Source organism: Nyctibius grandis, chromosome 10, assembly GCF_013368605.1.
Source record: "Nyctibius grandis isolate bNycGra1 chromosome 10, bNycGra1.pri, whole genome shotgun sequence".
Lineage (NCBI taxonomy): Eukaryota > Metazoa > Chordata > Aves > Nyctibiiformes > Nyctibiidae > Nyctibius > Nyctibius grandis.
Window position 1 is genome coordinate 34,980,133 of NC_090667.1, and position 21,279 is coordinate 35,001,411.

At 36.7% G+C, this 21,279-nt stretch overlaps 1 protein-coding gene and 1 long non-coding RNA gene across 11 annotated transcripts in view; one reads left to right on the plus strand and one right to left on the minus strand.

Annotated features, from left to right (window-relative positions):
• Positions 1-21,279, plus strand: part of LOC137668189 (uncharacterized) — a 41,116-nt gene that overhangs the window by 12,500 nt on the left and 7,337 nt on the right. For 5 of the 6 annotated variants that reach the window (XR_011048885.1, XR_011048887.1, XR_011048888.1 and 2 more), the window contains exons 3-6: positions 9,415-9,543; positions 12,333-12,369; positions 12,473-12,583; positions 20,977-21,098. This is a non-coding gene — a long non-coding RNA (uncharacterized lncRNA). Of the gene's footprint in view, positions 1-9,414; positions 9,544-12,332; positions 12,370-12,472; positions 12,584-17,370; positions 17,610-20,976; positions 21,099-21,279 lie in introns of all 6 variants that reach the window. The other variant, XR_011048886.1, reaches the window with a different exon arrangement.
• NR2C2 (nuclear receptor subfamily 2 group C member 2) overlaps positions 1-21,279 on the minus strand; it is a 42,152-nt gene that overhangs the window by 10,640 nt on the left and 10,233 nt on the right. For 4 of the 5 annotated variants that reach the window (XM_068409514.1, XM_068409516.1, XM_068409515.1 and 1 more), the window contains 11 exons: positions 16,813-16,923; positions 12,915-13,115; positions 12,453-12,555; positions 11,233-11,412; positions 8,927-9,074; positions 7,153-7,246; positions 6,601-6,734; positions 4,778-4,955; positions 3,645-3,766; positions 2,994-3,133; positions 1,373-1,510 (listed from right to left, as the gene is read on the minus strand). In XM_068409514.1, the coding sequence (XP_068265615.1) occupies positions 1,373-1,510; positions 2,994-3,133; positions 3,645-3,766; positions 4,778-4,955; positions 6,601-6,734; positions 7,153-7,246; positions 8,927-9,074; positions 11,233-11,412; positions 12,453-12,555; positions 12,915-13,115; positions 16,813-16,923 (1,549 nt within the window). The remainder of the gene's footprint in view (positions 1-1,372; positions 1,511-2,993; positions 3,134-3,644; positions 3,767-4,777; positions 4,956-6,600; positions 6,735-7,152; positions 7,247-8,926; positions 9,075-11,232; positions 11,413-12,452; positions 12,556-12,914; positions 13,116-16,812; positions 16,924-21,279) is intronic. The other variant, XM_068409519.1, reaches the window with a different exon arrangement.

Here is a 21,279-nt window from a genome sequence, read left to right on the forward strand (position 1 = left end):
TTCAGAATTAGCTTGCTCACTTTTCTCTCTATAGCTGTGTGTATCCACAAGAAAGTGGAAAAAGATTAAGCCTGTAGGTATGTACCAGGCAATGACCCTCCTAGTTTATGTTTCTAACCTTGCTTTTTTAAATGTGTTTGCCTCCGTGATTTCAACTAACTGTGCTGACTGAGCAGTAGCTAGGGTTGTTTTCTTGACAGATCAGTTTCTTGACCTTCCCAAGTCTGTCTCATGTTTTAATTCCAGCTGGCTCAGCTCCTCAAAGACAGTCACATGATCAGAAAAAAATAAAGAAAATACCACATATCTGACTATGCCCAAATATCTTTAGTGTTGTGTTCCAACTGCTCTTCCCTTGAAACGGGACAGAGCTAGCCTGAGTTTGGAGTTTCTTGCTCCTCCAACTTGAATAAAAGCCCTAATAAACCTAACCCTAATGGTACAGTCTGCAAAAAAAATTTCAAAAGCAAATTTCAGGATACCAATATCTTCTGATTAAAGTAAGTTTTATTACAAAGAGAAAAATAATATAAATGCAAAAAAACCCAACCCCAAAACCCCTGATAACAAGATTCTCCTTTTCTTTGTATTTTGTTAAATTCAAATTGGTAAACACCTTTGAGTTAAAGTAAATAATTTATATTTCTGAGAAAGAGTTTCCCTTTCACTCAGCCTGTCAGCATTTTCAAATTAACCTGTGTCCTAGGAACATTTCTCCACCTTTGCTGAAGAGACTGTCACCTCCCATTTCTTTACTGTCCTTACCTTATCATTCCAGAAAATCTCAAGTGTCTTCTTTGAATAAATCCTCATATCTTATAAACACTGTTGATCATGCTTTAGCTGTCTACTGTAATTTTTTTGGGGTAACAAATGGAAGACAGCCTGTTTACATTTAGTTTTGGAGATTTTGTGGAAGTTCCATATAAAATACAGTGGTATTTCTGCTCTTATTTCAGCGATCCTTCTGATGAGTGTATTAAAAATATTAAAATTGAAGCCAATTTCTTTTTGTCACTGTGAGAATGTATTTCCTCTAATCCTTCCTGCCGTTTACTTCACTAATATTGCTAGTACATATGCCAAATAACTTGTTACTCATAGATTCTCACCTGAAGATAACTGAGAGTCTAGTCTTCCAAGGTGGGTGTACAGGAAATACCTGATATGTTGGAACTGTAAATAACATGGATATGTTGCTCCAAAGTTATTTTAAAACACATATTGTTTGTGATAAATCACTATGGAACAATCAGTTTACCTGCGGCTTAACAGATCAGTCTCAACACATTATTCTCATTAAAAAAATTGCTAAAACATTTGACATACGAATGCTTATTATTTAAAAAGATATGGTTACTAAGTTCCTTACCAGGGCTAAAGAGGACTATAGCTTTAAGGTATGCATATTCATATCCATCAATATCAAGCTTGGCCATGCTGTTACAGAACTCTTGAAGTTTCCAGATGTGTTCCATGACTTGCTTTATTCTGTCTCCAGAAAGTTTATCTACAAAAAGATATTGCTTACTATTTCATGTGAGCTCAAGTACATCTGATATATTAAGCAATATCCTTTTATAAAACAAGTGAAGTGACATTTTAAAGTCTTTTGTGTCATTTGCTACCTTAAAACCACCTAACATATAAGGATGGCCTGAATGATTATGGAAGTGAAGATTTATAAAGCTGAGTCAGACAGAGGGCTAGCAAACAGAATGTTAACTCTTTTGCATAATTTTGCCAGTACAGCATAATCTGCAACACCAGTTTTATTCCAGTGAGGTACTGTTCTGAGCAGACACTCTTAAATTACAAGTGGCTAGAGTGATTCTGGGAACAAACCGAAGCACAGAACAAATGCTGTCATGCAATCCTAACTTTACATTCAAACAGTATTGAATTAGCTTTTCCAGAAGTGAATGCAAGAGTAGTAATGACAGTGCTACTTTTTCCTCTGTCTGTAATTTTAGAAGTGAAATTTTCATTTACTGTGGTAAATAGTCTTGTTTCCTTCCGATGGGGTAAATTAACTCAAATACTTGTACACAGATTATTCCATCATTTGAAACATCACGTTCCTTAGTTGGCTTCATGTTCTTTCTTAAAATGTTGATTTTTTAAAAAATCTTATATTATTTGTGGTTAAGTTACAATTGAGTGGCATTAGCTGCTCAGGTAGGGAGGAAGAGATTTCCATTTTGGTAAATATAGCTTTTCTCTTGACTGCGTATCTGCAGACTAGTCAAAGAATGAAAACCTTAGAGATTACATTAAGACAAATCTTTGAATCTATAATTACTATTATCAAACTTCAGAGATAAGTGAATTCACAAGGGATAAAACTTTTTCTTGAGGAACATATTAGAATAATTTTACTCCAGTCATGATTGCTATGCTAATATTTCATATCATTATAACTTAAATATTTTACCATTGTCTGTATAGCTAATAGTGTTTCAAAATTCATTAATCATTACTGCATTATAGCAGTATCCAAAACCATTACACTTGCAAGAATAGTCTTCTCGTGATACTTGGCAAATGCTGTAGTTTTACACTGCGAAGAGGAAAAGGAAAGTTTTGGAAGGAAAAAATTCTGGTGTGGCTTGGAAGACATCATTATTCTAAGAGGAAAAAAAAATTGCATCTGGATGTAGGAAAGCTCTGTGAGCACACCCAGCTTTAGGATGTACTTGCCTTTCTCTACGCTGCCAGTCAGATGTAGAAGACAGGCGAATACGTACTCCAGCCTTATCCCCATTTCTTCTAAGGACACTTCTATCCCACAGAGATCTCTGTGAGGTCAGTGCAACTAAACTTGTAGGTCACCAGAGAAAAGGGAATTATGCAAGGGAAGGCCTCTCCTTCCCCTGGACCCTGGGGAACAACTCTGCCACCAGTCAGGGACCATCTCGTGAGAATGTTACACCAATGTCCCTGCCGTGCTGACAGGACCGCACACGTGTCAGAATCACCCCCTGCAAACGTACCTTCCTGTATGCTGTTCTGGAGGTGGTTGACAATCGCTGCCAGGATCGTAGACAGGCTCATCACCTGCGCACACTGTGCCAGCCCCAAGGTAAACAGCTCATTCCAGCAGGCACGCACAAGGCTTGTGTTACAGTCCTGCCTACAAACAACAGAAAACCAAACAACTGTAGGTAGTTTTCATATCAGGTTGGTATTACCCTATGTATAATTATGCTAATTATAACAATTAATAATAAGGATTAATATATTGCAAACCACTTTACTAAAAGGCATATATTAGCATATTACGAGTATTTCAAAACGCAAAAAGAAGTGATAGGTCAACTACAGGAAACCATTTCAGGTTATCTGTAAAATGGTGCTCACCAGTTCTTTACCAAAATATATTTCTACAAATTAAATGCTTGCTTTTGATTCGGCTTTAGCTTCTGTAACCACAGTAACATCAGATATTGTAGTTATCCCCTCCTCTGCCATCTTCTGTTTTATTCTTCAAAAAGGAGAAGATTGCATAGTCTTCACACATTTTAAAGAATTCATTAAAAATTAAACAATAACATCCTTTAAAAATTCAAAATAGCTGAAAACTATTCAGATCAGTGCTTAAATTCAGTAGAAAGTGAACTGCTCAACAGAACATGTCCATTTACCCAAGAGCTTGAAATGCAGGTATGGACCTAGCCCAGTGCATAGAGAGGAAAAGTAGTCGTGATGCTGACTCACAGATGTAGTGTACATTGAGGTACTCTGGCATTGGACTGGGCATTGTCAGCTGCAAAAAATAAAAGTACAGTACAATATATACAGTTCAGACATAAAACAATTTTTATTATCGATGAAATAACCAGCAAAAACATTCAACCTACTCTCATAGCCTGTCATAAGCAACTGTGTGACACGAAACTGTCAAAGGAAAACTACTAAATAACTCATTAGTACTGGCAAGGAATGCAAAATGGGAACAGGACACAAGAAATTATGTGGGAGAGCTCAAATGTTTCCTTTTAAAATGTTTTAATATTCAGTTAATAATAATTAAATCTATAAATTTCATTGCTCTGTGGAGTGTTGGCTAGCATCATAGTGCTATAAAAGACCTTTTAAAACTTTTTTAAAAAGAAGCAAAATAAAATCTAAAATCTAAACATTGAAAATGTGAAAGTCATGTAATAGGAATCTACAATCACAAAGCACCATTAGTGGGATTAAGCAGGTTATGATAGAAGTTTGACTACATTAAGTATTACTTATTTGCATTTCTTGAAACAGTGCAACTTGGTTACAGCAAGATGAACGCCCTTATTGTTTCTTGCACACTGTTCATCAACACGTGTGTGTTTGTATTCAATTGAAGCTGAAGCATCTCTAAAATGCAAGACCTTTTTCAGTGGCCTAACCATAAGCATCTAAGGCAGCACTGTAACCTCTCTTTATATGAAGGAGCCTTTTAGACGGAAGTTTTACACTGTCTAGAATTATAAATGAATTAAGCAAGACATCATGCTATATGGATGATATGGAAAGTGATTATCAATAGCATTGGTAAGTGAAATAAATTTTAAAGCGTCCTTCTGTCTATGAAAAGGTCTTATGAAATAGCACCTCTGCTTTTTGGATACAGCATGCAAGAGTGAAAGTTGTATTAGAAGCTTTGTAACAGCAGATATTATCCTAGATTATATTGCCAAAATTAAATATAAGAATAAAGAAAACATAGTAAACTATTTTTGGGTTATGTCTTAAGTGTTAGTTTGTTTAGTAAGACATTTAAAGAAGCACATGCCTTAAATGTGACATGTGTATCTGTAAGTAGGGGTCCTTCCACTTCAATAATTGGTGTTGACTGATCTCTACTGATTACATGAATATTCCCTCCTCCTGCAGGATCCATCCCATCTGCCAAGTTATGAGCTGCTGTACCATCTGTGGTATTAAGTGCTTTAGCCAAAGTATCAAATGCCCTGAAAAAAAAAGTAATAAACAGTGAAAGAGCGCTTCCTTATACCTTAAAAAAATCCAGAGTAGTGGTCAAATTAAATGCTATAAAACATTTCCACTTAGAGGTAACATATACAGGAACTGTTTATGCTAAAACACAAGGTCAGACTTCTCATTACAAGCTGGCCCCTCTGTACTGTTCAGACATTAATTAAAGGAATAGATCTGCCCATATACCGCTGGTAAAAGATCTCTCCTGTAAGGGGGGGACCTTTTACTACTGTAAATCCTGCTCTAATAGTTCTATGCTAGTATTTGTACTAGTAAAGGGGTCTCTTGCACTTATGATCCACTATCTCCTCCTCCTCACCTTGGAATGTTTAACCAATGTGGGGATTATAGACCAGACGCACTCTGGAGAACACCCTGCGGTCCCTGTCCTTGATGCCCAATTTCTTAGAACAGTGAAGAATAGTGTGATTCTGTTCTAGACAACATGCCTGAATTTCCTTTCCCTTAAGATGAGATATGGCTATGACACTCCTGACCTCACAGTACAGACAGCGCCTTAGAAACCTTATGACAGTAACGTAAGAGAGGCTGGTCCCTGGACTCCTTTATACTCAAGCTGTAACTGGGCTGTTGCTGAAATAAGGCCATGTAAATTCCCTTCTTATGATAATAGAGCTTAGATTTAAAGAAGAATTTTGTGCTCCAATTTCAAACCAGTGGACAGTATGATGGTATAGTGCTGTTTTGCCAGTATTTTTGTCACAAAGGCTTTTTTTTGGGGGGGCAGTGTTTGGATTTTTTTTTTTTCTGCTTTAAAGAAAGAGTACAAGGTTGACATAAGTCGAAGCTGCAGTGTCAAGTATTTTTAAATATCGGTTCACTCACTTGAAGATTTTAAATAAAAGACTTAAGAGCCTGAAGTTAAGCTCATCTTAAAAATCTTCTACTTGAGAAACAATGGACAGTTTTGAGGCCAAGTATTTTTCTTATTTCACTATATTGCCAATTTATGTTGTCCTTCAACCCAAACAACCCCTCCAAAACCCCAAACAATAACCCCACCAAAAACCCTAACTCTAAAAATCTCAAGCCCTCCTGGAAATGTTAAGATTCCATGTTCCTTTTTCCCATTTTTCTCATAAATAAAGACAACAAAGACTGCAAACTCTTTCTAAAGATTAAAAAAAAGTTTATTCATCTTAGTTTAACTACATTTTCCCTACATTACCAGCAGGTATTACGGCAGCACGATCTCAAAAAGAAATCTGCAGTAATGCAGACCCCTAAAGAGCAGGGCTAAGGGCATGAGCATTGCGCAAGAGAAGCTTCCATATAACAAGCCTATCAAATAAAACAGTACCAAAGTGTTGCTATTCTCAGAGTCTCTCAAGGTCACAAACTAGTCATTTATTATTTTTCTGAGTATGAAATCTGGCCTCGTGTCAGAACACTATGTTTATAACACAGCACACAGTTCTTCACAAGAGGACAACAACCAAACCTGGATTTCTATAAAGAATTGTTTTTGTGTTTCAAAGTAGGGGGCAATCTCTGCTGAGTTTGGTGTCACAATGCCAGGTTACTTCAACGAATGAGTGTAAGTATACACCATACAGAACACAAATTGCTAGATAAGATGCAAATATAAATGCATACCGTGTAATCTCACTTGCGGACTGCTCTTCTTGTTGAACTTCAGGAGTATCTCCATTATTTAGTGACTCACTGAGATTAGCAAGAGATGTTACGACATTTGCTAGTGTTCCTAAAGCACCCTGGCTTGTTTCAGCCTAAGAAGGAAGAACCATATTAGTAGATCAAAGTTATAGGCGATGCATCATACGTAGATTTTCCCCATTTTTAATCTTCGTGTTCTTTTTTTCCCTTATGTACCTTTTCCTTCCTTCTGAACAGCTACAGGAAGAACAATGGCTCACAATGATCTTTAAATCCTATTGTAATCATCAATCCTAGCCCCAGCTGACATATCATGTGGGGAACTACCTGTGGCTGACCTTTTGCAGAAACATGCCTGTGAAAAGAAATCATGTTCCTGTTCATCTGCTTATTACCTCCATTCGTACAGATTTTCAGCCTTACCCCAACCTTATCTTCTCAAGAGCAAGAATTATTTGTCTCTATATACATAGCTAAAATAATCTGAACAAATAAATATATATGTTCAGAACTTAACTTAAAGAATCATACCTTGGAGTCAGCAGCTAGGAGGACTGTACCATCATCCCTGATCAGAGGTTGCTGAATATTCACAAGCATTCCCGGATCAAGAAGCCCTGTTGCCCTGTTCAAAAGCATAAGGCATCTGACAGTCAATAGTGTTTTACACTAATCAGCAGCAAGTGTAACAACCTATGTCAGAATAAAAGGGATTATCAATTTTTAAATTAACAATGTAACGAAGCTCAGACTTTATTCATCAGGACTTAAGTCTTTCTGAAACAGTTTTCAAAAAGTAGCTTGAAAGACAGAAAGACTAGAATACGTTTTCCTTTCCTGTGCAAAAGCAATGACAAATTCCCAAACAGATATCTTCTCATTTGCTTTTTATGCTGGTTTATTATGTCTTAAGAAAAGTTGTTGCCTTCTCATGCTCTCAGAAGTCACTTAATAGCACTAAAGTTAAGCATTAGACTTTGGAGGAAGTCTGTACTGTACTTTCCAAGTTAGACAACGGACGGCACTGAAGAAAAAAGTTATGTCAAGAAAAAATATTTTATATTCCAAAATACAACCCTAAACAGTGATGTAATCAAGGTCTGCATAAATTCTCTGCTGCCTTTACTTCTGCTACTTTTTGACCAAACATCCTTTCCTTTTGCTGTATCTAATTGAGGGAGACAGTGGGAAGTCTTTGCAGTCAGCAAGGATGTGTTTATTTGTTACTTATACAACACTCCAAGTCTGCATAACCCAATACAAATGCACACAAAACAGGTTCAGGACGTAGGGAATTTATAGTTTAAGGGGTGCGAGACCAATAACTAACATTGTGAACTACCACAGGCAGCAAGTTATCATGCACTGTGCAAAGCTGAATCCTACATAAATAACAGAGTCACACTTAATGATTATAATACTGTTTACAGGATTGTAAGAGATCTGTAGCACAAGGAAATCTCAAAGCAGCAGCTGTGTCTGTAAGCAGTACTTTTGAACAATCTGACTTGCAACCGAGAACACTGAAAAACTTCTCCAAGAAACTTGCAGCTCAGTCTTCCTAACTGCATTGTCATTTGTTCAACAAAGAATATATATATATATAAAAATTAAATATATCTGTAAAAACTGAATATTGAGATCCAATCTCTTCAGGTGGTTATTATCCATTCATAAAGTAACTAGACCTACAGTTTTTAAAATATGATATTTAACCTAGAGTTCTTTTTTATTTGACTTGGAGAAAGATAAATCTTGCCTCTATTTATTATTACATGCATTTCCACACCCACTGTCTATGGAGATAACCGAGAGCATGGGAACTGTCTCGGAATATCTTCCATATGGTAAAAGGAAGCTGCTGGTTTTTGCTGTTGTTGAAACCAGTCTCTCGGGATCTGAATCAGCAGCCACTGCAGTCTCTGACTACTGTCTTTAGGAGAAGGAGGACTGAGTCTGCAATTTGCAGATTTGATTTCAGAGAGGTGCTAACCTGAATGCATCACAGCATAAGCCTACATGCTTTTTGCTTGAATATCACATATTTGCCCTGCCTGTGCTTTGACCTGGCTGGACAAGAGCCAGCTCTGAACTGAAAACCACCCAGCTGTACTCAGACAAAAACATTCATGAGAAGCAGAACAATCTAGGTTGGTCTTGATAATGAAGACAGATGATTTGTGAATTGGAGCTCTTTTCTGTCCAACTCTTTAGAGCAGAGAGGAAAAAGAAGAGTATAGGTGTGCCTGCAAAGTAATGTGCACAAATAACCTTAAACAAGACCCGTTAAAACTGAGGTACTCACCGCGTCCCATCTTTCTCTGCCACAAATGTTGGAGTTGCTATTAGAGGGCTTCGTAGATCTTTTCTGATATAGATTTTTTCAGTGGAAGCTGCACAGTTGGTTGGTTTTTCACGTTGCACATCAAAAGGCTTTCTTTCACTTTGAACCGCTACATAAAGATAGGAACATGCAGATTTGAAAGGAAATAATTCAACTGAAAAATACAATAAGAAAGTACAATTCTCACAGCAGGATCTCAGTTTGCACAGTTATGATGGTGTATCAGCTCAGTGCAGAACTGGAAATTTAATATGAAGACAGAAGAAACACAGGCTCCAATTTTACTATACCTGTGATTATGTAAATTTTTCACTAAGAAAGTCACAGATTGATCATTTGCTTTAGTTTTGCTGAACTGGAGTCAAACCTTGCTATTTCATTGGCATTTAATAAGGTGGAACATTCTGCAAAATGTGTTTTCAAATTGTTTATTTATTTATTTTTTACAGGTGAAGCTATACCTAAATGTTAGATGCAGTCGTACTCTGGATGATTCAAAACTATGCAAACCCAGAAAGAACCCAGAAAAAGTCAAGACGGGCAAGTTACGTGAGAGATGCCGGCTAATCCCCTGGGAGGTGAGTCTCTGCATGATATGCAATTCACTTACATCCACTCATTCCACCCAGTTAGGGAACAGTGTTCCAAAACTAACCTTTGCAGAATTTAAAATACTTCTACTTGATAACTGGAAGAAAATAAGCTCAGTCTCCAATATGCCAAACAAATGTGGTAAATCTTTTAATAAAAATAGTAAGAAACAGTAACTTTGTAATTTTAAAGGAGGTGGAAAGTGCATCTTTATGATATTAAGGTATCACTATTAAACAGATTACAGAAAGTCATCTGGAATCTAAATCACTAAACTTTCCAGACTCCTCTATAGCTTGGCATAACATTCGACTGCATCGATTTTTCACCAGCAAATGAGGATAATAAAATGAATAAAAGACTATGAGGATAATATTAAAGTGTTGTACTAATATTAATTCTCACACACTTTGAAAATGTAAATCATAATATAAATGGAGACAATATTTCTGTGCTATTCATTGTACCAATTAATCATACAGCAGTTATTGTTCTAGAAGATTAACATTATTAACAAAGCAAACGAAAAAATACAGCCCTGCTCTACAGCCCTTTTGAATGTAACAGTAAAATACATGGATATGTCTCTCTCTATCCTCATAACCAGCAAGAGTTATTTAGTTTCTGATTTTATTTTTGCTAATATTGTTACTGTCAGCAAAACTTAGGCCCTTAAAAGTAGGTATATCCATTTTGTTGGCTTGGTGGATACATAAATATTAATCAGAAACCTGACCCAATGCCCAATAGAGTGAGTATATATCCTAATCATACTGCGATAAGAAAGGTTTAGCTTCTGTAAATGCAGCCGTTTGTCTTGTACAAATATCTCCCCCTATACTCAGCACAGTGTGTGCACAGCACAGCAATCATCACTACAGGTCTGGAGTTCCAGAGTGCAAATACAACAACTATCTCACGATTCACAGCGTAAAGTTCTGCCTCCCTTGAACTCAGTGGCTGAACTTCTCCTGCCTAGATCAGAGTGGAAAAAAGAAAAGTATTTGTTGCTTCCCTTTAAATCCTCCATAAATTTATCACAAAACAACCAGATAATAGGCTTCATGAAGTGCTGGACTGAAGAAGCAGAGGTGCTATAAATTGGAAACAAAATACACTGGAAGAGGTGTTTGGATGCTAGCACTGGAATTGCACAAAGCACTGCATACAAACATGAAAGTATATTGTTTAAAATATGACAGTTTATACAATGCCTCATAATACAGTGCGAACAAATGACCAAATTAACATAAAAATTAAAAAAGGAAAAAAAAAAAGGACATCAACTATATTCTATCATTGGATAAAAAAGCAGCAAAAATAAATGAGAAGGAAAGCAGATTCTGAACATGGAACATTAGACTCGGATTTATGTCTATCCATGTTAAAATACTTTGTATTATAAACATACAGTGTTTGTAACATACATTCTAAGTGAGGCTCTAACTGGGCTCCTCAAAGACTACAGTAGTATGAGACATTGTTCAAAGCAAATTACTACTGCACTTCAAACATAACATGGTGATGAAAGAAAGGTACAGTAGATGCTTTGGCTGCTGAAAGTTCTGTTTCCTTCAAGCAACATACACCGAAATGGAGAGAACACCCTAAAAAGTAGTAGGCCATGTACTTATTCTTTGGTAGGCAGAGTATCACATTGGGTACTTAACACTCACATTCCATTTTCATGCCCATCTCCAGACATTTCTTAAGCCTACAAAACTGGCAGCGATTCCGATGGTGTTTATTGATGATACAGTCCTGGTTGCTACGACAACTGTAGGTCAAATTCTTCCTCACACTCCTTTTAAAGAAACCTTTGCATCCCTCACAACTGACAGCACCATAGTGACGACCTAGGAAACATATATATTGTTATCACATGGAAATTATATTTTAGCATAAAAATATTTATCTTAAGCAAGTAAAACATTGTAAAAGTCACCCTTTAAATTTATTTTGTATTTTTACCATCATTTTGGACCATGAAAGCATTGTTAAAGTCTTACAGGATGTTTCTTGTTTACCTATTGTCAGGGCTTTTTGGTGGGAGACTAAAGAGAAGAGAGGAAGGCTAAGCCTATTTCTGAATGAGAGGCCTGTGAAGTGGTAGCTCCCTTTCTGGACAAGTACAGATGCAATTGTACCTGCTGTTACAGATTATAGGGTATGTTAAAAGAACATACAGGCTAAGAGTTTAAGTCATTTCAGAACATAAGTAATTTTACAATAAAATTTGAAATGCAATCTTAATTTAAAATTCCTATACACATCAATTCTGGTATTGTTGTAATTACATAAACACAAAATAAAAGAAAGCAAGACAAAGAGACAGAAAGATGTCTTCTCTGTACCATGAAAGCACAGCCTGCTTCCTTGGCTAATGTAGAAGTTTTATGTCGTAGACTCCTTGTTACTGGATGGATCTGAAACACTGAGGATTCACTTGATCTCTACTTGCCTTTTCCTGTGATGGTAAAAGATCAAAATCTACTGGGAAGTCTTAAGTTTGTTAGAGAGCACTAAGAAGTGTTTTCCTGGAGCAGGTGGGCTTTTCTAGGTGCCGTGTTTACTGCCCATAGCCGTGGGGAACCGGACTAAACGCTTCAAATAGTCCCTTTCAGTTACTAGGAGCTATTCAATCGTTATTTGGCTTTCAGCACATGCCCATTTATTGTACATTTCAGTTGAAGTACAAACTAATATTCTTCCAAGCAGAGTTTAACTATGCTGTGTTTATAGATACAAAGTATAATGTTTTCTTTTTCCATTTTAGACTCAATTGCTTTTGTCATCAGCATGGCTAAAATCAGGTAAAATACATGAAACCTCCTTCCTTCATCCCAGTCATCCTTTCAGTCAAGTTTCCTGACTACTGCTTTCTGTGCTTCCTTACCTGATGCTTTATCACCACAGACTACGCAATATTCTACTACCTGGGGCCGCTGAACATCAGCTTTTCCCAGCAAACGTTCCACTGAAGCAGAGTCTGTCACTATCTGAAACAAAATTCCAGAACAAAAAGAGGTAATTAGCCATTATGTTCTTCTGACATGAAAGTAAGGAGCTTTGCCTACAGAACAAGACTGGTGTATCAGCTGGGAAGAGGTGGCTGAATTTGAGAATAAGTATGACATCTGGAATTAAGTTAAACACCATAAAATGCAAGTGAATGAGTGTTTTTACTGTCAATAGTGAGACTGTTGAAACAGTCATAGCAAAACAAATTCCAAATACAACTCCTAGCTTTGTTCAGTACAAATGAGCTCCTCACTTTTGCAGTCAACAGAATTCTTCCCTTCTTGCAATTAAAAATGAAACCCCAAAATCTATGGTCTATCTCAGTTACTATATTTACCTGAATTCTGCCTGGCACAATGTTGTCTGTGGTGGTAAAGATAACCTGTTTGGCATTAGATGTCTCAGGTGCTGCCAATATCACCTTTCCTGCACCAGTTCCATCTGGACTGGCTAAAATAAACTGTTGCTTTGGAGACACAGCTGAGTCCACTGCTGTCACTATTTGGATTTTTTGACCTGTTTGCTGATCTGTCACAATCTGTAAAACACATTGAAGAATTTTATGAGCCACAGTAAACTTTACATTTTAAAATCGTCCATCCTGCTTCAGTATTATATGATATTCTCTGATAATTGTCCTTGCTATTTATTATTTCGCTATTTTTACATTCATTACACTGGTGCAAAATTATTGCAGCTACCTACATAAGTGCAAAACAGTAAAATCAAACCAAATATGTATGTATATAATATATATGTATCTACATACCTACCGCATAGACGGAAAATACTACACATAGTTGTGAAAAGTGTGCGTCCAATATTGTTAATAATGAAGACACATGGAGAGATCTTGTAATCACATTTAACTGTACAAAAGGAGTTAGATACAGTGGATCCCAGACACGATAAGAACAAAATGTAACGTTAAGGACTGCAGCTGATGAATGGCAGGTGGATATGCAGGGTATACTCTGCCTAGTGAAACAGCATCACAGAAATTTAATAGAATCATAGGATATCTTGAGTGGACTGCACCCGTAAGAATCGTCGAGTCCAACTCCCTGCTCCTCGCAGGACTACCTAACGCTAAACCATACGACTAAGAGCACCGTCCAGACGCTCCCTGACCTCTGACAGGCTTGGTGCTGTGACGACTTCCCTGGCGAGCCTGTTCCAGTGACCGACCACCCTCTCAGTGAAGAACCTTTTCTTAATGTCCAATGCGAACTGCCCCTGATGCAGCTTCATTCCATTTCCTCGTGTCCTGTTGCTGGTCACCAGAGAGAGGAGATCGGCACCCTCCGCTGCCCTCCTTGAGGATGCTGTAGACTGCGATGAGGTCACCCCTCACAACATTCTCTTCTCCAAGTTGAACAAGCCAAGTGACCTCAGCCACTCCTCTTAATTCTTGCTCTCAAGACCCTTCACCATCTTGGTCGCCCTCCTCTGGACACATTCTAATAGTTTGATGTCCTTCTTATGTTGAGGCGCCCAAAACTGCACGCACCAGTGCAGTGCAGAGTGGGACAATTGCCTCCCTCGTTCGGCTAGTGATGCTGTGCTTGATGCACCTCAGGACACAGTTGGCCTCTTTGGCTGCCAAGGCACACTTCTGACTCCTGTTCAACTTGCTGTTGACCCAAACCCACAGATCTCTTTCTGAGGGGCTGCTCTCCAGCCTCTCATCCCCCTATTTGTACATATAACCAGGATTACCCCATCCCAGGTGCAGAATCCAGCACCAGCTCTTGTTAAATTTCATATGGTTGGCAGCTACCCAGCTCTCTAGTCTATCCAGATCTCTCTGTAAGGCCTCTCTAGCCTCAAGGCAGTGCACAGCTCCTCCTCATTTAGTATCATCGACAAGTTTACTTAATGTACATTCGACTCCTACCTCCAGATCAATTATAAAAACATTAAATTAAAAATTACTCCAGCTGGCAAAAAAGACATAGTGATACATTCTTCAGATCTGTATTCATTTTGTATACACCTGACTATGAAAGCTATTTTGATATAATTCATTTAGGTATTTGGCTTAATGTCAGAGTTAAAACTACTACTGAAAATAAAATGTGAAGTGAATTTACACAGACTGATATATATAACTGACTGTATTAGGTGTCACAGTAACAGTGTATTTATTTCCCTAATTTTGATTACCTAGACTTTTTATCTAGTTGCCATGTCCTTTTTTGTATAATATGTCTTACAGAGAAAGTAAGACATATGCTAATAGTTTAATAGTAAGACTATGCTAATAGTTTTACTAAGCTAGAATGCCTTAAAAAGGCATTAGAACTACCCAAAGCAGGAGCTGAATTACAGAGCTGATGATTTTTCTAGATTACAGAAACTCTTCAGGAAAGCTTCATCTCACATTTTGTGATTGCAAACCTTAAGAAACCTGCACAGAGGAAATGGTACTCAAAGCTGGGGATGGAGCCAGCCTACTATTGAATTTTGGACAAGACAGAGCTTTTCAGAGACTCTCGATTCTTATATTTCCAGAATAGAATAAGCCATTTTAGGTCTCTCATGCATAAACATTTCAGTGCCTAAGTGTATGGAGTCTACAAACATAAAGCTCCAAAGCAGCTCGAAGGTTAAAGGACAATCATTACCCCTCAGTCTCGTTGTAAAACTGTTAAGTTGTTAAGCTCCCCAGAGTCTTCCCTGCCAAGATTTCTTCAGCATCCATCATTTTAATATAGATCTTAACTAACGGGACAATTCACAGTGAAATCTCATCTTGGATTACATCTGACACCACTATGATATTGCCTGTATTTGTTCTGAGGAAGCAGGAATACTCTTTTCTCATCCTAGTATTCTCCTTCATCATGAGGTCATAGGTTGCTTTTCAGAAACATCAGTGATAGAAGGAGGTAGATTATTTTGCAGAATTGAACAAAAGTTACAATGTAAATGCCTACCTTATGAATGCTGAATATTCAGTATGCTTCAGTTATACATGTTGTGAGAACATCTACCTTGCAATGAAATATTGATACATATTGATATGGTTACTCTACCAGGCAAAATAGATATTATGACACCAGATAACTGTACCAAAAAGAGAAACCTTCGATCATAACAGAATCTTGAGAATCACCATGTGAAACAATAAGGCTGCCTGATTCCACCTTTTGTTGATAACTTGAAGGAATAACATCTTAGATAAAATACATAGCTAAATGTTGTTGATAACTGAAGAACATCTCCTTGGTGCTGTCTATAGAGAAAAATTATAGAGAGTTCTGTATAATTTTTCATGGATCAGATATAAGCACGGATGATTATAAATAACTAAGACAAAAAAAATAGGCTGGATAAGAAGTGAATGATATTTAGGTTCATAAGAAAAACTAATGATGTATGTTATACATGCTGCAATTTGAATCTTTGAAAATAACATTACTGAAAAAAATCTATCATGTATAGTAAGTACAATGACAATGTCGAAAACATTTAAAAAGTGTTTTCAGGGCTGTTCATAGGGGCAGTACCCACCCACGCTGATCAAGACATATCCCAAGAAGAGTCCATCCTGGGATGGAGGCTGCATCGCCAGGACTGTTCCAAATGCCCTGGAGTACAAGATCCTCTTCTCCAGCACCACCTCCAGCAGCAGTACGTGGGAGTATTGTACCAGCACAGAACAAGGTCAAGGAGGGCAAAAGCTCAGTACTGCAGTACTGCCACCCTAGTAACATTAATACTTAACAGTTCTTATATCATTTGTCACTGCATACATTCTGATACGTTCATGCTATCTTTATATTATCTATCAGTAACAACGACCCACCGTGCAGCATTTCCAAAGGCTAACTTTATCCTAAACAGGCTAGTCTCCCACTGGCTCCTAAATATTGCACGGAGGGAGAGAGGGGGAATGCCCCTGGAGATGATCTCGGGTGTTCTGTTGACAACATCCGGCCATTTGCTATGGCTAGAGCTCAGGAGACTTCTACACATAGGCTAAGTTTAACCTCTGCAAATATTCCTCACTGACTGCATCACCAGTACAATTATTATACACAGCCAAGTAGTCATCACCAAATACATGCGGAGGGAGAAAAAGAATTTTAGTTTGCACTAAAAATGATCTGTTCTCACAAAATTTAAGGAATTCTTCCATAGACTTTATCATGCTTTTGTATAAACCTAAGTGGGAGAAGGAGAAAAAAAAGAAGATGTAATAGTTAGTTACTTAATCAATGGATCTTTACCTGAATGCGTTGCGGTGAAGCTACAGAGGAGTCTGTGGAAATTATCTGGATACGTTGGGAAGGGCTGGTCATCACTGGAGATTCAGATAGCGAAGTCTGAACAGTCTGCACCTGTAAATAACGTACAGAATTTTAATTTACTGTTATATTACTGAACAGTTTTAAAAATACATACATTTATTAAAGATCAGATGGCCCTGTAGTATGGAATCTAAATTTTTTTGAAAGGTTACAGTCATTAAACCAACTTGGATTTATTTTCAGTGAATTACCAGAATATCAGCTTTTTCTGGGAACAGAATTAATCCAATAGATAACCAAAACTACAAAACCAAACAACCATCACCCTGCCCCAGATCAATCACTGGATAATTACTATGCAATCCTTCAGCTTACTGAAATGCAGAAATACTTTTCTCAATTTTCAATTATATACTTGCCTCATTTTTTGCTTCTGTAAAAAACAAAATACACTGTATACACAATAATGTATAATGTTAAATATTTAATCTTTTAATAATTTTAAAGTATTTCATGAACTACTTTTTAAATTTTCAGGTAGCCCAAATTTAGAAAAGCTTTCTCTAGGCCCTTAAATAAAAATGTCCTCAACCTCTGGATCATATATGGGACAAGAGATATACAGAATCTGCTGGAAAAGCGCACAGGACTCCTATCTCCCAAACTGGCCTTTAGTTTTTATGTGTCTGACCTTATTTCATCTATGAAGCCTTCTGAAAGCGTGGTGTCTATACAGCTCACTTGGAGAATACATCAATTTCATTTTTCAAGTAGAAGTAAGAACAATTTTAACTGTCCAATATTTTTAAGGTAAAAAGTTAAAATTAAGATGTCTGGTTATCTGGGTATCTGAGGTTTAGACAGTAGAATATAGTAGAATTCCAGTTGTTCAGTGTGCTCATGTCCTCGCCCTCTTTTTAGTGTCCCCCAATTTCTGTTTTTCTACTTCAGTGGCGCAGATTTTTCTGGAATCTATGCTCCAACAGATCACCAATTTATTCAGGTGTATGTGGTTAATTCTTGTTATTCTAGTGAGGGTTTCACTAGCATGACAGAGATTAAATGTGGCACTACAACCGAATACTACTGTTTCTTGTTCTAGTCTATAGCTTTCTAGAGCACCAAACTATAATGGAAATCTAGTTCTGAATACCTAGAAAAAGCTTGAAAAACACCCCTTGCGTAGCTGTTTTCAGAGCACAACTGCTAAATTAAATATGCAAGATAACATTGGCTTGACAGCCTTTACCTTCTGTTTACAGAGGGGATAGGGCATTGGCAGCGTACATCTACACACATAATTCTAGTTGTGCGTATTTAGACTTCGTGCTTGTTCATCCTCAGATTTATTGATGCAACTGGTAGTACTAACTGTTCCTTCTTAATAATTGTAAGTGTAGTATAGGAGAAGCACTTGTATCCTAGTCCTCACAGTCAGCTCTCAGATAGAACGGTACTGCTTGCCACTCCCCACAGCCATCCAGTCCCGTTTTTATTAAGCTTAGGATATGCAGATGCTTATAAAAAGTACCTGGTTTAGTATTATTTTAGGCTTTTTCATATATAAACACGAGCTGAAGCTATTATATCAGTCTTTAACACAGAGAAGTATCTGCAGATGTAGGTGTCTATATGCATTTTTTTCGCTATTGGTACATGCTTTTTTGTACTTCATAGTTTGGAACCTGACCACACGAAAAACTGGGCTTAACCGAACAATATCAGAACAAGGTATATCAAAAATATCCTGGAAGTTCTTGAAGAATTAGAACATGATTAGTTCCAGATCTCTTTTTGTTTGTTTGTTTCAATAGAGTAGAGGGAAAGCTAAATCATTCTGCTACTTCTAATACAGTAACTTAGAAGAAAATTACATGTGCTTATTTGTGCTGTATTCATTATGAAAGCTCTGCTTTCTTGGTGCATTTTACAAGTTACTTGTCCATGACATGGCTCAATGTTTTGACTCTTCTGAGAAAATTCAAAACAAAGGAGAGATAACTTGTTTCTAAAGCCATATACTGCATATGTTCACCAGTATTTTCAAAAATGTTGCAAAAATGTTTGAACAACAGGTAGTGCACACAAGACACTAGTCTTGTGGTGTAGACTACAGCAGCTCCAGAGGTGACATTACCATATGCAGCACAACATAGATACTTTTTAGGTCACATTCTTTATTGAAAGTTTTTATATAAAATGATGGAAAAACACAGTAATATTTAAAAGACTGCTGACAGCAAATTTTACACATGCAGCATATCTGAATAACCAGCATTGTAAATTCTTACAATACAACATAAATTTATACAGATGTTCCATTGCAATTGGAATAAAATACTGCAGTGATGTACTCTATAAAAAGCATGAACAGAATATGGCACTAGGGATTTCTTCTATACTCAGTTTAACCCATGACTACGTATTTGAAAACAATGCATATAGCACATAGCCTAGATTTTTACATAAGTTTGTCTAATGCTAAATAAATCTTACTTACATTTTAAAACAGATTTTACATTTTGCTAATTTCATAACTTAAAATAATTTTATATTGTAAATTGTATCGTTTACAATACTTGTAAATTGTGATTGTAAACAATAATTTGTGTTTTCATAAATACCCCCTAAGTACACATTTACATTGTCCCACAGAATCTATAGGGCTGTGTTTTATGTATGACTGATTATAATAATTGCATTCTATATGGGAATTTGAGAGTATCAAATTAGCGTTTAACATCTGCAGTGACGTGGCCAAAACCAGGAAGCTCACAAGTTGTTTTTATTAAATCCTCTTTTAAACAATCTTGGAATGATTTTTGTTTATCAAAACCTATATAGCTGGACAACAGGGCAGTGTCAATTTAGTCATTATTTAAGCTTGCCTCGAAAAATCTTAATTTTGTAAGCTTTCCTGTTTAATATACAAAAAAGTTTGTTTGTGATGTAAAGGAAGAAAAACCAGTTTGGATAGCAAGGAAAATTTACTGCAGTCTCTTTGGGGAAGCAAAGGTGTTAAAATACACAGCACTTAATGAAGCCGTCCTGTTCTACTCCCCTAGTGCCTGCACCATAAGTAGTCCCATATACTGTAAAACCTAAATTGGACATACTAATTATCTTTAATACACAAGTCACAAAAGTTGCATGATAAATGAGGAAAATATACAATGAGATGTAGAAATATTAGACTCTTCTAATTATTGGATGATACAAGGCATCCAGCAGCAGAAAACAAGATACCTAGGCGAGAAAAAAAAGAGACTACCAAAATCAAGACTGTAGAGGACACATTTGAACAAGGATCTCCTTATCTTCCATGCCAAATTATTATCTAAGTTATGCACCTTTTAAAAGGTCTAAATTAGAGCAAGAACATCTTTTAAAACTGTTTTCCAATTCTTTCACCTTAAATTATAGAATCCCTAGCTTATTTCTGAAGCATCTTCGAACCTAACACCACGATGCACTGCAGGCAGCTTGGAAATTAAAATACAGAGATCTGTTTTTCCATGTTGTTCAAGGATTTACAGCAACTTATAAAAAGAACGACAGTATATATATGGTAACTGCATCAAAATTCTTCTGTAAACATTCTGGGACTAAATAACCATTTCTTTTTTTCTGGGTTTGTAAAGTACCTCCTGCAACGGGGTCCTAGTGTACAATGGTGGTTCCAGGTACTATGTCAATATGAAAGCCAGTGCTTTATGCTTTAAAATGCTGTCTCAGTTTTTATAGAATGAACCACGTCCTCATATAAAGGTTATTTTTACTGATCAACTCCAGTCTCGTTTAATACGAGTTATTTCTCATCCTCACTGCATCACTAGTTGGTTACCTTAAGTCTAACAGTGAGCTCTCTGTAAAGGTGGGTAAGTTTGAGACCAGCTGCCATTATATGCTGATATGTCATTTTCATGTTTAAATATTGAAGGACATATATTTATTAAACTGAAAACAGACAATATTTTAGTCTTCTCTTGGCTGAGAAGATACGGTGCACCAATGGAGAATAATTTGTCTAATACCTATAAATGCTTCCGTGTGCACATGTAATTTATTTTTATACCCTTATTAACATGCATACATACTCAGGATGGTGTAGGACTCAAATGCAAAATTTTACCTTCTTTTCAGGTTTGCCTGCTTAATACTCAGTGGAATAAGAACAGCTTTAAATTTCTGACTGCTACTAGAAATCTCAAGTTTGTTTTCCAGACTGAATACACATGCCATCGGCTGACAGCAGAACAACCATGGTAAATAAATAAAATGTAAAATGGGAACATGTTTTTTGAAATACACAATTTACAAGAGTGAGGAAAAAAAAAAATCTCCTGTAATTTTGTTTGACAGCTAAATTTCTACTTTGAGCATTGTCACACACCTACAAAGGATCAGAATGGATACATATGTGATGCTTTATTAGGGTCCTACCCA